Source organism: Crinia signifera, chromosome 2, assembly GCF_055691185.1.
Source record: "Crinia signifera chromosome 2, ASM5569118v1, whole genome shotgun sequence".
NCBI classification, from domain to species: Eukaryota; Metazoa; Chordata; class Amphibia; order Anura; family Myobatrachidae; genus Crinia; species Crinia signifera.
Window position 1 is genome coordinate 184,626,857 of NC_139218.1, and position 15,140 is coordinate 184,641,996.

Consider the following 15,140-nt stretch of genomic DNA (forward strand, 5'->3'; position numbering starts at 1 on the left):
AACTATAAGTTTCATTTTTCTTAGGAGTCTGCTGAAGATGGGCTTTGGCTTCAGTTTCAGCTTGGAGGGTGTTGGAGCTGGAGGCGTTATCCTGTTGCTCCCCCTACTTTATCTTGCATCAACGATAGAGCTGAGCCAGCTTTCAAACTGAAGGTGGTCTCTGCTTTACCCCTCAACCAACCTATCATAGTCACTGTGTTGTCGGATGATACTGTCTTTCCACTCGCTGGATGGGGTTCGAGTTCTCCGAATCTGTGTGGCCTGAATGGCATTATTGTGTATATCGTAAGCCCTGTTTGTGCTCTTTGATGCTACACAGCGTGGTTGGCCTGCTTTGAAGCAGATGCTGGCCAGATTGCTCACTCTGACCTATGCCTACGCTGCCTGATTCCATCCCTGTGCACTCACATGCTTGGTGGGTGCATGCCATGGTGCTTCTGCTATGCGGCTACTCGGTCAACATTTTTGTAGGGTTTAACCATTCTGTCACTTGTGGCCTTTGCTTCATGTTTTGACAGCACTGTTTTGCAGGTTTCTTGGCACTCTCCCATGCGGTAGGGAAGATTTAGTGAATGAAGGAGAAAACCCAGATTTTTTTTGTACTTCCCAAAAAATGGAATTTCTCCCATAGGGGGCAATAGACACTCGCCCAGCGCTTAATTACCTGCCATTGTTTTGTCTGTGTGGTTGGCGTGTTGGCTGCAGTCTATTGGTTTATTTTGTTATTTTTCAGTCCTTCGATTGTCCTATTGTTCCTCATTTTTTTTTTCTTCTCCTATGTGTGTTACTTTCTTCTGTTGCTTGGTTTACATAAACTGGAGCATAGTGAAAAAGGAGTTTGTTGCATATCTAAATAAGTTTTTAAAGTGTTATGCATTATTTATTCACCCGTCTATACCCCAGTGTCTTAAGCTCCAATGTCCCTTATGGAATCTGAGAAATGTATTTATCAGTAAAAATCTTATTCTTGTTTTCTCGCTGACTACTATCAGTTTACTGCTTACCTTAGTTCCATTTCAAAATAGAATTGCATTACTTAAATGGGGTGTTTATCGATGTTTGACTGTAAGTATACCTGAGTAACGAAAGTGCAATACATGACAATCCACTGCCGCTCTTGTAACACAAAGTATTAATTTCCGATTTAAATAAAAGCTACAACACCTCCTGCATCTTCAGGGCGGGATGCAGTCAAAATCCCGACATATAGAATGTACAAGTGAAACCGTCTACATGCCTTTCGGTCGACAGGTGCGAGGTCGACATGGTTTTTTTCACTGTTTTTTGAACAGACATGTGCCGACAGGCGGTATTTCATGCCCTACCATCCACTACAGCGTGGTGGGAGAATAAAATAGTGTGCCGAGCGCAGCGAGGCACCGTGCCCGAAGCATAGCGAGCGGCTGCGGTTCACTTTCAACTGTGTCCATGTCGACTGTGTCGACATTCGGGTCAAAAAACAGTGAAAAAACCCATGACGACCTCGCACCTGCTGACCGAAAGGCATGTAGACTGTTTCACTTGTACATTCTATATGTCGGGATTTCGACCCTGTCGGGATTTCATACCGAATTCCTTCAGGGCAATGTCCTAATGTGATCTGATGCAAATGAGTTTTTCCCTCAAACTTCACCTTAATTTTAGCAAAACATTCCTATTTTAAGCAAATGTTCTTCCATGTGTTGCCCTTGGGAGAGATGTCAGAAAAGCATACTTTTATCTGGGTCACCTTCTGTTTGCTAAGAGCTAAGGTGCTGCATTCCATGTACAATCCTGCAATGTACAGTATTAAGTGCAGTTGGTCATTTTGTTTACTTCCTCCTACAGTTGGTTATTCCATTCCTGGTTTCTTTTCGTCTGAAGAGTAAGGATGTGCAAGTGGATATACGGTGTAGGAGGCTCAGCATTGGCCTTAAAGGCCAAAAGCCTGTGCTGGATGGTGAGCTGTATAATGATGTTAAAGTCGAAGACTGCTCATGGTTAATAGAAGATGGCAAAGTAGTAACCGTACATCTAGAAAAGGTGAGAATGTTTGGTATCACATACATGTGAAAAAAAATAATAATTTTTTTATGCCAATGTAAAAGTACACACTTGCTGTTCCCATTTATGTAACTCCTTTGTCAGGTGCTGATAATCAAGATCAGCTAATTCTCAACACGTGCTACCAGCTCTACATGAAAGCTTAGGGGGCCTACACACAGGGCGACATTGCTGAGAGGTCTGAGCAATGTAGACCACTCAGCAATGCACACAGATGTGTGCTGAGAGTTCTGTCAGGGTCGGTGATCTCCGGTGACAACAATGGCCCTGACTGGCGATCTCACTAGATTTATCCAGCATGCTGGATATTAATTGCCGGGCAATAACGATGCACTGCCCTGTGCGTCGCTATCCCCCTACACAAGGAGCAATGTATTTCTTTAATCTATTGAGATAGTTTAGTAAAAGCCCTGAAATCACCCCGTGTGTAGCCCCATTAGTCTTTGCCAGTTGAGACTGGAACATGAAGGTTTATGTTGTCACTTTGCTTGTAAAGTTTAGACCTCTGCAATCTCAGAGAATCAAGTGTTCATGTTCATTAGTATGGAAAGGATAAGGCAATACATATCCCATCTTAATATTTATTTACAATTGGGGAATGCTTAAGATACTAGCTGATGTTCCCAGAAATGTAAATTCGGTTTTAGAATAGCCAAATCAAGATTGTCATCTTTCTTGTTGAGCTGTGTATAACCAGATTCCTTCAGACATTGATGACTGAAGCAGTGCCTAAAGGAGAAGATATATACTTATTGCTGTTTTGAAGTATTTATACAAGATACATAATAATGTGATGTATTTCTTTCTTTATGTGGCTTCTGATGGTTGGCTTTATATTTGTAAACTAATGGCAAAATAAAACTCATTGTGAATTGGCTTTTGCATATGGTTGGATTGATGAAACTTTAGCACTGGATGATTGTTCTGTGGTGTACAAAGAGATATGAAAGCGTGTGAAGAATGGCGCCCTCTGGTGATGAATATATGTTTGAATGAAATAGCCTGATTTTAAAGTGGTTCTGGGATAAATCATAGGCAAGGTCTTTAGGTAGACACCTGAAAATGGTGGACATACACTAGGTTGACAGTGGCACAAGGTCGGCACAAGCAAATGGTCAACATGGACATAGTCCGCACTAGAAAAGGTTGACATTAGTTTTTCAGGTTTTTTTGGTGGCTATGTCGACTTGGGCACCATATAATGCCCCTTTCAGACCGCACTTAAAAACCGGTATTTTGCCTATTTTTAACAGTTTTAAACCGGTAATCTGTGAGGTCTGAAAGGTGCACAACCACTTTACCGTTTTAAAAAAGCAGTTTTTTTAAAACGGTTAAAATGGAGGGTCCTACCCGTTTCAGACCCGGTATTTTGGCATCAAAATCGGGTCTGAAACGTTATTTGTGACCCAGCGCAGTGAATATTTAATGAGTGCTCATTAAATATTCACTGCGCTTCACAAAACGCTCCCCCCCCCCCCCCCGCGCGCGCGCCGGTTAACATCCCCCCCACCCCCCGCCGCGTGACGGTTAACATCCCCCCCCCCCCCCCCCCCCCCAGGGCTAACAAACTGTGCAGCCGGTACCTCCTGCGACGCGTTGAGGATCCCGGCAGTATGGACGGATGCATTGCACTTGTAAAAAAAAGTGTCTTTCGGCATGCTGCCCCATAGGAAAACCTGTTTAAAAAAACTTTTCTTATAAGAAAAGTGACTTTCGGAAAATGGCTGCCCCATATGAAAGACAGTTTTTTTAAACGGGCTTTCCTATGGCATCCGACCTTACTGCCGGGATCCTCAACGCGTCGCAGGAGGTACCGGCTGAACGGGGTTCCTTAAAAACATTGGGGGGGTTCCTTTAACACATGGGGGGGGGGGGGGAGGTCGGGTGTGTGTGTGTTAACGGGGGGGTGTATGCGGTTGTGTGCGTGTTAACCTGGGGGGGGGGGGGGCACTGAAGACCACACTGGCTTTGACCCTGTTTTTGGAAAGCTTCCAAAAACGGGTCTGCCAGTGTCAAAAAAACGCCACTTAAACGGTAATATACCGTTTAAGAGATGCGGTGTGAAAGGGGTTTTACCTGGCAGACCCGTTTTTTGGAAACGTTTTCAAATACAGGGTCAAAGCCAGTTATGCGGTCTGAAAGCAGCATAAGTGTACCGCGTGCCCTCGCATGGCTCACTGCATGGTACACTATTTATTCTCCATCTATGCCCACTGGAATGGTAAAGTGTAAAGAAATTGGTTGGAAAAAAAAAAAAGGTACTTGTTACCAATGTTCCCTCTAATTTTACGAAGGCTTTGTGCAGAAAAAGATATTGGCTGTGCAACTTTGGAAGGAAATGTACATTTTTGTGCGTCACATAACTTATACAGGCCTAGGTTTCGAGTTCTGTTGAGTTAATAAAGCAATTTGAATGTTTACAGACTTCACACACCACACATATAGACTTATAGCAGTGATTTTCAACCTTATTAAACTCGTGGCACACTAAAACAAGATTTTAACCTTTGTGCGCTCAGTTGTAATGTCTGTGCGCGGGCTCGGCGAGTTGTGTGCACACGCGCACAGCTTAGAGGGAACACTGCTTGTTACCTAGAACGGCGCCCACAATTTTGATCCTAGGCATCGCAAGGAAAAAAATTGCGTCGGTCGCATCGCATGCGGCCAAAAAATAGCATGCGATTCGACCAACGCTATTACCGCGATTTTACATAGGGAACAATGTTAAATGGGCCAATTGACCCGAAATAGCCACCCTGAAGTGTGAAATGGCCCCTCCCCCAATTGTTAACGCCACCCCACGATCAACGTCAACCCGAAGCGTAGCGAGCCCGCGAGGGGCGGCGGTACGCGTCCTCCGACCTTTTCATACCCCCACTATCCACGTCGGCGTGGAGTTGAGAATAGAAAGTGTGGCGAGCGCAGAGAGCCCGAAGCGTGGCGAGCGGACGCGGATACCTTCACAGGTATCCGCGTCCCCTCGTAGGCTTCACAGGTATCCGCGTCCGCTCGCCACGATTCGGGCTCGGTGGCTCGCTGCGCTCGCCACACTTTCTATTCTCAACTCCACGCCGACGTGGATAGTGGGGGTATGAAAAGGTCGGAGGACGCGTACCGCTGCGCTCTCCACGCTTCGGGTTGATCGTGGGGTGGCGTTAACAATTGGGGGGGCCATTTCACACTTCAGGGTGGCTATTTGGGGTCTGTGGGCCATTTAACATTGTTCCCTATATAAAATCGGGTCAATTGGGCCATTTAACATTGTTCCCTATGTAAATCGCGTTGGTCGCACCGCATGTGATTTTTTTGCCCGCATGCGATGCGACCGACGCGATTTAGCTTTTACCATTCATTTCTATGTGAAATCGCGGGCATCGGTCGCATCGCATGCCATTATCATGTACATATGATGTACATGCGATGCCCGCGATGAGCGCCGTTCTAGGTAACAAGTACCAAAAAAATACTGAAAAACTCATGTCGACTGTTTCCTATTTGCCTGTGTGGACTTTGTGTCATTGTCGACCTAGTGTGTGTCAACAATTTGTCCCCAATTAGTGATTGACCTAGTGCCTGTTGCCAAGATACCGATTATGGTGATGGATAAAATCAGCTCATCTGTTAACTGGTCTTTGTGATTGTGTCCTCATTCTGTCTCAGAAAAGTGTAATTTATTATATTTGGTAGTAGGAAGAAACTCATTCTGTGAAAAATTATGCAATTAAGTCTCATTTACAGTTGTGCTCATAAGTTTACATACCCTAGCAGAATTTGTTATTTTCTGGTCATTTGTCAGAGAATATGATTGATAACTCACAAACTTTTCTGTCACTCATGGTTAGTGGTTGGATGAAGCCATTTATCGTCAAACAACTGTGTTTACTCTTTGTAAATCATAATGACAACAGAAACTACCCAAATTACCCTGATATAAAGTTTACATACCCCAGTTCTTAATACTGTGTATTGCTTAACATTAATGACAGCTTGAAGTCTTTTGTGGTAGTTGTGGATGAGGCTCTTTATTTTCTCAGATGTAAAGCTGCTCATTCTTCTTGTAAAAAGACTCCAGTTCCTGTAAATTCTTGGGCTGTCTTGCATGAACTGCACGTTTGAGATCTCCCCAGAGTGGCTCAATGATATTGAGGTCATGAGACTGAGATGGCCACTCCAGAACCTTCACTTTATTCTGCTGTAGCCAATGACCGGTCGACTTGGCCTTGTGTTTTAGATCATTGTCATGTTGGAACGTCCAAGTACATCCCATGCGCAGCTTCCAGGCTGATGAGTGGAATTTTTCATCCAGTATTTTCTGATAACATGCTGCATTCATCTTACCATCAATTTTGACCAAGTTTCCAGTGCCCTTGTAGCTCACACATTCCCAAAACATCAGCTATCCACCTCCGTATTTTACAGTAGGAATGGTGTACCACCTTTCATCATAGGCCTAGGTGACTCCTCTCCAAATGTAACGTTTATGGTTATGGCCAAAAAGTTAAATTTTGGTCTCATCACTCCAAATGACTTTGTTCCAGAAGTTTTGAGGCTTGTTCCTGTGCTGTTTGGAGTATTGTAAGTGGGATGCTTTGTGGCATTTGCGTAGTAATGGCTTTCTTCTGGTGACTCGACCATGCAGCCCATTTTTCTTCAAATGCCTCCTTATTGTGCATTTTGAAACAACCACACCACTTTTTTTCAGAGAGTCCTGTATTTGAGCTAAAGTTTATTGCTTTTTCTTTGCATCCTGAACAATTTTCCTGGCAGTTGTGGCTCAAATTTTTTTTTGGTCTCCCTGACTGTGATTTGGTTTCCACAGAATCCCTCATTTTCCACTTCTTAATTAGAGTTGAACACTGCTGATTGGCATTCTCAATTGCTTAGATTTTTTTTTTTATATATCCCTTTCCTGTTTTATACAGTTCAATTACTTTTTCCTGCAGATCCTTAGACAATTATTTTGCTTTCCCCATGAGTCAGAATCCAGACACGTCAGTGAAGCACTGGATGAAAGATGCAAGGGTCCAGAAACTCACTGACCTTTGACACACACACACACACACACACACACACACACACACACACACACACACACACACACACACACACACACACACACACACACACACACACGTGAGGATGGTTACCTTTTAGTAGCCATTCAAACCCATTTGTGTCAACTTGTGTACATGTTATCAGGCCAAAATCTCCAGGGTATGTACACTTTTTTGATCAGGGTCATTTGGGTAGTTTCTGTTGTTTTTATGATTTAAAAAGAGTAAGTACAGTTGTTTGACATTAAATGGCTTCACCCAACCACTAACCAGGAGTGAAAGAAAAGTTTGAGTTCTCATTCATATTCTCTGACAAATGGCCAGAAAATCACAAATTCTGCTAGGCTATGTAAACTTCTGAGCACAACTGTAGGACCATCTGTTTTTTATATTGTTTGTTTTTATTTTTATGCCCCATTTATAATTCAATGCCATTTAAAAAGTATAAATTTTTAACTGCACTGGCACAATTCAGAATTTTTATGTCTTCTTAGGCCAGTCATTAACTATGGGGCAGTACGGATGGTGTAATGGTTAGCATTACTGCCTCACAGTGCTGAGGTCATGGGTTCGATTCCTGCCATGACCCTAACTGTGTTGAGTTTGTATATTCTCCCCGTACCTCCCACAATCCAAAAATATACTGGTAGGTTATTTGGCTCCTAACAAAATTAACCCTAGAATGTCTGTGTGTACATGTTGTAGGGAATATAGATTGTAAGCTCCACTGGGGCAGGGACTGATGTGAATGTTCAAATATTCTCTGTAAAGCGATGCGGAATATGTATGCGCTTTATAAGAAACTGTTAATAAATAAATATGTTAAGATCGTTTTCTGACAAGTATGGTCTCTACAGATCAACACAATGGAATGGTGGAGCCGCGTTCTACAGACTGAGCCAGAAATTAATACCAAGAAAATTAACCCTGAGAATTCTAAGGTATGACCACCGTATTATGAAAGCCACCACAGTATGTTACATGTAAATAGTGCAGTATCCTGATTGGTAGAGACCGAAACTCTTTGTTCACCATCTGCACAACTCTTTAGCTCTCTGATTTAGATGGAGAAACTCGCAGTATGGTAGAGAAAATGATGTATGATCAGAGACAGAAATCAATGGGCCTCCCAACTTCAGATGAACAGAAAAAGCAGGACATCTTGAAAAAGTAAGTAATATTAGCGATGTTCTTGAAGTAAAAAGAAATGAAATGTGTACACCCATATATGGCTTTCAAAGCATTGTGCCTGGAATTTCTCTACGTGTTTATACCTAATGTAAATTGACTTTATAAAGCATGACCTTTTTATATGGATTACAGTGAAACCGTTGTGTGACCTGTGCATACTGTTCCGTTTTTGCTACTGCATGGGTAACTATAGTTGCAAAAGTATGGGAGACTTTTGTGAAACATTTGATAGGTTATGGATCTAAACAAGACAACAGGTAAAAGAACATCTCGGTACTTGTGTACTAGCACGGCGCCCATCGCATCTCAGACCATAAGGTATGCGATGCGATGTTACGCGATGTTATACAATTTTAAATTGTATACCATCGCATTGTATGCGATTTAAAATTGTATAAGCACCTTAATGGGTTTTTCCATGTTAAAAGTGGCCCCTATAACATAATTAAACGCGATGGGTGCTTAGTATGTTAAAAGCACCCCCACTATCAACACCAACCCGAAGCGTGGCGAGCGCAGCGGTACGCGGCCTACGACCTTTTCATACCCCCACTATCCACGTCGGCGTGGAGTTGACTTTATATAGTGTGGCGAGCGGACACGGAATACATGTAAAGTAATACGCGGGGCTCGCCACGCGTCAGGCTTGGTGGCTCGCTGCGCTATACACTAAATAAGATCAACTCCACACCGACGTGGATAGTGGGGTGTGAAATGGTCGTAGGATGCGTACAGCCGCCGCTCGCCACGCTTCGGGTTGGCGTTCATAGTGGGGGTGCGTTTAACATTGTAAGCCCCCATTAGGGTGCTTATACAATGAAACATCGTATAGCGGGCTTATACAATTTAAAATCGCATCGGGTGTATGCCATGCCATGCGATTTATATGTCGTGCGACAAAAAATCATGGGCGCTGTGATAATAAACAAGTACCAACATTTTTTTTTTATTATTTCATGCCCTACCATCCACTAGGGTGAGGAGGGAGAACAGAATAGTGTGCCGAGCATAATGTGCCCGAAGCATGGCGAGTGCACCGATGCGGTGTCCATGTTGACATTCAGTACAAAGAAAAGTGAAAAATCCATGTCGACCTTAAGCATGTCGACCTATTTGAGGTGTTGAATTAAGCCATGTTGACCTTCTGTGGTCACCATAATGCATGTCAACCTTTGTGAGTTGACCCAGAGACCTTCCAACTCAAGAACAGGAACACAGGAATGGGCTCAAACGGAGTCTCAGAAGGAATATGAACAGGAGGTTATACATTGAAGGCAATCCACACATCTGTCATGAGAGCTAAATGATGTGGACTAGATGATTGCTAATTATCTCCTAGGGTAATACCAATTAAGTAGCACAAGGCAAGTAAACCTGGATACATTGCTTTTCACTGTTCAGGTGTAATAATTCTCCTTTGTACATTAATGTTCATCTTAAATTGTGTGATTTTAAAGTGAACATTTTAATATGAATATACTATTTAAACATATAAAGATTTATAATATTTCAGTATGCAACACATTAAATGGTATGGTGTAATTTGCTTTGGCATTCTGCTTCTACTCTTTGCTTATTGGCAAAGCAGTGTGGATGCAGCGATTTGTGGGCAGTCAGTTCACGAAATATAGTGCATTAGTGCTGCCACTGTTTCCTAAAGAAAATGTTGCAATGGCAACAGGTGTATTTATATAGGACCTAACACTACTATGAATGGAAATGGTTCCATATCTTGAATGAAAGCTAAATGGGCCAGATGAGACCAGAAGATGAGAATCTGCATCTTGAAGGATCTCTGGACTCCTCTGAAGAAATAACGGCTGAGTTGAAAGTGGGTGAACGTCCTACTTCAAGAGCCACACTATTAAAGGCAGCTCTATTCTGCTGAAAATGGGAGGAGGGAATTTAAGAAATGGGGTCTGGAGACACTGGCTTATCAAAGTAGGGGTTTGACCAGAATGGGATACATAAGTGACTAGCATAGTCTGAATACTTTACAATCTTTGGACCTTAAATGGTTCACAAGGTCCAGGAAGATCTCTGGATTAAAACACAATTTACCTGCTTCCTATCAATGGCAACACAATAAAAAAAAGCTATTTACCCCAGGAATCTGGGAGGGGGAGGAGGAATGTCCAAATTAATTAGCCAGTGAGAGAAAATATAAATTTTATATATAGATATTTAGACCTAGGATATAAACTTTAATTACAATGCTTTGTTTTAACAGTTTGGTACATGTATGTATACACAACATAACCAAATGAAAGTAATATTTAACTTTGATAATAAACACTTAAAGAAAAAAGAAATTCCTAAGGAATGATTTTACAGCCATGGCCAAAAGTTTTGAGATTCATTTTCACAAAGTCTGCTGACCCATGTTTTATGATGGCAATTTGCATACACTGCAGAATGTCATTAAAAGTGATCCGATAAATTACAATTAATTGCAAAGTCCCGCTTTACATGACAATGGGGCAGATGTATTAAGCCTTAACAAGAGATAAATGCAAGGGTGATAAGGAGAGATAAACGTCCAGCCAATCACCTGCTAACTGCCATGTTACAGGCTGTATTTGAAAAAAGTCAGTTAGGAGGTGATTGGCTGGACGTTTATCTCTCCTTATCACCCTTGCATTTATCTCTTGTTAAGGCTTAATACATCTGCCCCAATGAACTTAATCACTGCATTTCTGTCCTGTCACAAAAGGACCAGCTGATATTGTCAGTGATTCTCTTATTACCACAGGTGAGTGCTGACAAAGCTGAAAAGCACTCTGTCATGCTGATGGAGCTAGAAAGCCAGGCTGCAAGTTTTAATCCCTGATGTTGGATAGAATACTGTATAGTACTTGTTCTAAAATCCTTTAGAGTGCATTGTGAGAATTTAGTTTATGCATAAATGTTAAGATGCTTCAGTATGTTTTGTATACATGTATGTTTTAATATATATCTGTGGGTGACAGGTCTACATTTTGGTTTTACTGAACAATATTGATTACCAGAATACCAAAGACAATCTAAAACAGACCAATGGCCAATTAACAATGATTTTTTTTATTACAGATTCATGGAACAACACCCAGAAATGGACTTTTCCAAAGCAAAATTTAGTTGATCATTCCCCTCTGTTTCATCTACCCTGTGAAATCTATAAAAACCTTAAGCACTGCATCAGTATGGGTAAATAAGGTTGTCTGCTTTTTTTTGTTTGTTTTATGCTTAAAATGTAAGTACTTGTCCACCCATATGGATGAAGCATGACTGCAAAAAATAAGACCTTCTGCTCCTATTAAATCTGTTGTTTTCATTATCAATCTTTTGTCTGTAGTTTCTGGATTAAGAACCAAGTGTGTTGTTGTTTTTTTTTTATGTAAAGAGAATTGGAACAGTTTTTCATTTATGAATGGTCCATATAAAAAAAAAATCACAATTCCAAAAAAAGTCTGTCTTTAAAAATAAATTATTTTTTAGAAGTAGAGGAATGTGTTTTGCCAAGAATGTCTGTACAACCATATACATAGGAGCATTTTCTACTTGTGCTGTGGAGTGCTTATTTAGTATTTGATAATTTTCAATTGTGGTAACTTGGGGTGTGTCCTAGCTGGCTGGAAGTTGGAGGTTAACCGTGTCTCTGCAGCCAGCTCCACACTGGTGTACCTGATAGACTGTGCCCAGGAAAGTTGCCTCGAGGTCTGGGTCAGTGGGATTGAAGCTGCAGAGCCGGGGAATCACTTCTGGTCTCTGCAGGTTGCAGCTCATCCCTGGATCCATAACGGAAATCCAGAGAGGACGGGGGAGTGGGCGTAAGCTATCTCCCTACCCACATTGGTGTGATGCTGCAGCCGCTGCTGATATCTCTAGACATCTAGAGGAATTAATCTATCAGCCTCCAGCTGGACGAGCTCTGGCACATGGAGAGGAGGGAAACGCGGTTGCATGTTCAGAGGTGACGACGGTCGCAGGCTTTCCCCTTTCCTGCACTGAGATGCTCCTAACCTCTCTCTCATCCCGGGTGTTTGGGGGAGCCCATCTGTTTGCCTGATAGTCTCCGGCAGGAGGTGAGCTGGACGCCGGCTAAGTCCCAGCTCTGGGGAGCCGCCGGAGACAGGCGGGTGAGACTGCTGATGAGTCCTGGATAACAGCATTGAGACTGGGCTCGCCATCTGGTGGATATTCAGCGGCGGTGAAGCCTACAGGCTGAATAAAGCTTTTATTCCTGATGTGACCCTGAGAAATCAAGGCCGAGAAGAGATACCCCGATAACAGGTACTGGCTGATGTTTTTTCCTCTCCCACCTGCCTTGACGAGGTTCATAGAACATATCCCTGTAAAATCTTTACTAATCCCCCTGATACTGACTGATGTGAATGTTCAACTATACTCTGTAAATCGCTGCGGAATATGTATGCGCTATATAAGAAACTTATAATAAATAAATAAAATACTGGTTATGCATAGCAGTAAGTGAGAGGAGAACATAAAAGCAGCCATAAGTCGTCTGAGAACGCTGAACTGACCAAAACGCCTATGCTGTAGTTGCAGGAGTAACATATATAAGGTGAACCATCCTAATATGTAAGGCGGCTTACATTTCAAATAGCCCTGGGTGTATTAAAAGCATACTGGACAGTCACATCTTTCCCACAACTTTTTTATTTATTTTTTTTGGCACTCACAAGTTCACTATGCCCAAACCTAAAGCAAGCTCTTACTTTAAGCCCTCTAGAACAATTGAATCACGAATATCGCCTTCTACTCCCTCTCAGGGGGGTGCTTCGGATGCAGATACAGATTCTGAAGATACAACAGCCCCCTCTACTAAGGCCGATACTGCAGCAATTATGGCAGAAACAAAAGATTTCCGGCAAGCCATAAATTAAGAAGTACGTAAGGCCTTTTCCAGTATCCAGTCACCTCTCTGGCAACCAGAGTAGATGCAATAGAGAGGAAACAAGAGGAAATAATGGTACTTGTTTCCTAGAACGGCCACAATCGTGAGTGATCGTGGCTCTTAATTAAGGGACACGATCCTCACGATGTGGCCGATTTTTTACATTTTTTTGCCTTTGATTGACAGAAATCGGGTCAATCGGTCGGTCGCGACCAATTAAAATCGGCCGCGATGCGACCGACCGATTGACCCGATTTTTCCATAGACTTCAATGTTAAAAAATCTTTTAACATTGAAATCGGGAGGATCGTGTCGGTCTTGTGCCATTATAATGGCACAAGATGAGATGGACTTGATTAAGTCCATCTCACATAGGGAAAATTGATAAAAAAGGTGAAATGGGTCAATATGACCCATTTCACATTTTTTATGTGCCCGCCATGACCCCACGATAGACGTGAACCCGAAGCGTGGCGAGCGCAGCGAGCCCGCGAGGGGCGGCGGTACGCGTCCTCCGACCTTTTCATTCCCCTACTATCCACTAGGGCGTGGAGTGAGAATATAATAGTGTGGCGAGCGCAGCGAGCCACCGAGCCCGAAGCGTGGCGAGCGCAGCGAGCCCCGCGAGGGGACGCGTATACCTGTGAAGTTATACGCGTCCCCTCGCGGGGCTCGCCACGCTTCGGGCTCGCTGCGCTCGCCACACTATTATATTCTCACTCCACGCCCTAGTGGATAGTAGGGGAATGAAAAGGTCGGAGGACGCGTACCGCCGCCCCTCGCGGGCTCGCTGCGCTCGCCACGCTTCGGGTTCACGTCTATCGTGGGGTCTAGCACACTTAGTAACATTTGGGGGGGCAATTAAAAAAAATCTGGTGAAAAAATAAAAAAATCGGGTGAAAAATCGGCCGATCGGATCGGTCGCATCGCATGCGACCAAATCGCATGCGATGCGACCGATCCGATTTTTTATCTTACGACCACAACGATCTAAATCGTTGTGGCCGTGCTAGGAAACAAGTACCGAAATAATAAATTTCCAACAAATATCTGAACTGGGTAATACCCAAATAAACCATAACCTCACATTACTGGCCGATAAACAAGAGGATATGGACAACAGGAATAACTTAAGGATCCAGAACATTCCAGATTAGAGGGGTATATTTTGCGCATGTTTCGTTCACTGATACCAACTATATCAGATGATATGCTATTGTTAGACAGAGATCATAAAGCCCTTAAACCCCGTTCGCAACCTAGCAATACAAGAGATGCGATTCCCTGCTTTCATTATTGTAAAACAGAAGATCGGATTTATTCATAAACCCGCCAATCTCCGGATATCCCTTTTTTGAAGGGTCGAGATTACTCATCTTCCAAAATGTATCTCCCCTTACTCTGGCTAGACGACGTGAAAAGAAAAACCAAGATTTATGTCTTACCTGTTAAATCTCTTTCTTCGAGGACATCAGGGGCCACAGGGATAACAGTGGGTAGAGAGAGTGAGGTCACAACCTTTCCAGCACCAGAAAGGATAAAACTTCTGACTGCCCAGAGACAGCCCTGGCTCCTCCCCTCCTCTACCCTGCCTCCTAGGCTAGCTACTTTCAGTTTTTTCCAAAGCCAGGCAGGAGACAAGATAGAAGGAAGATAAACCCATTCAGAAACACATTCAACAAATATATGTGTGTGTGGTTGCTCAACAGAGAAACCATAACTGTAACATGTGTTAGTACCCTCAACAGAGGAACCTTTAACGAAGTACCCTCAACAGAGGAACCTTTAACTAAGTTCACTCAACGGAGGAACTATGAACTTCAATACCAATGAAGCAGGCGCGGCAGGGAGGGATCCCTGTGGCCCCTGACGTCCTTGAAGAAAGAGATTTAACAGGTAAGACCTAAATCTCGGTTTCTTCTGCGGCAGACGTCAGGGGCCAGAGGGATAACAGT

The 15,140-nt window shown here is 43.0% G+C and overlaps 1 protein-coding gene across 1 annotated transcript in view; it reads left to right on the plus strand.

Annotated features, from left to right (window-relative positions):
• NUDC (nuclear distribution C, dynein complex regulator) overlaps positions 1-11,608 on the plus strand; it is a 32,018-nt gene extending 20,410 nt beyond the window's left edge. The window contains exons 6-9 of the mRNA XM_083173310.1: positions 1,828-2,022; positions 7,955-8,038; positions 8,149-8,267; positions 11,358-11,608. Coding sequence (XP_083029436.1) covers positions 1,828-2,022; positions 7,955-8,038; positions 8,149-8,267; positions 11,358-11,409 — 450 coding nt within the window. The 3' untranslated portion in view covers positions 11,410-11,608. The remainder of the gene's footprint in view (positions 1-1,827; positions 2,023-7,954; positions 8,039-8,148; positions 8,268-11,357) is intronic.
• The last annotated feature ends 3,532 nt before the right edge of the window (positions 11,609-15,140 follow it).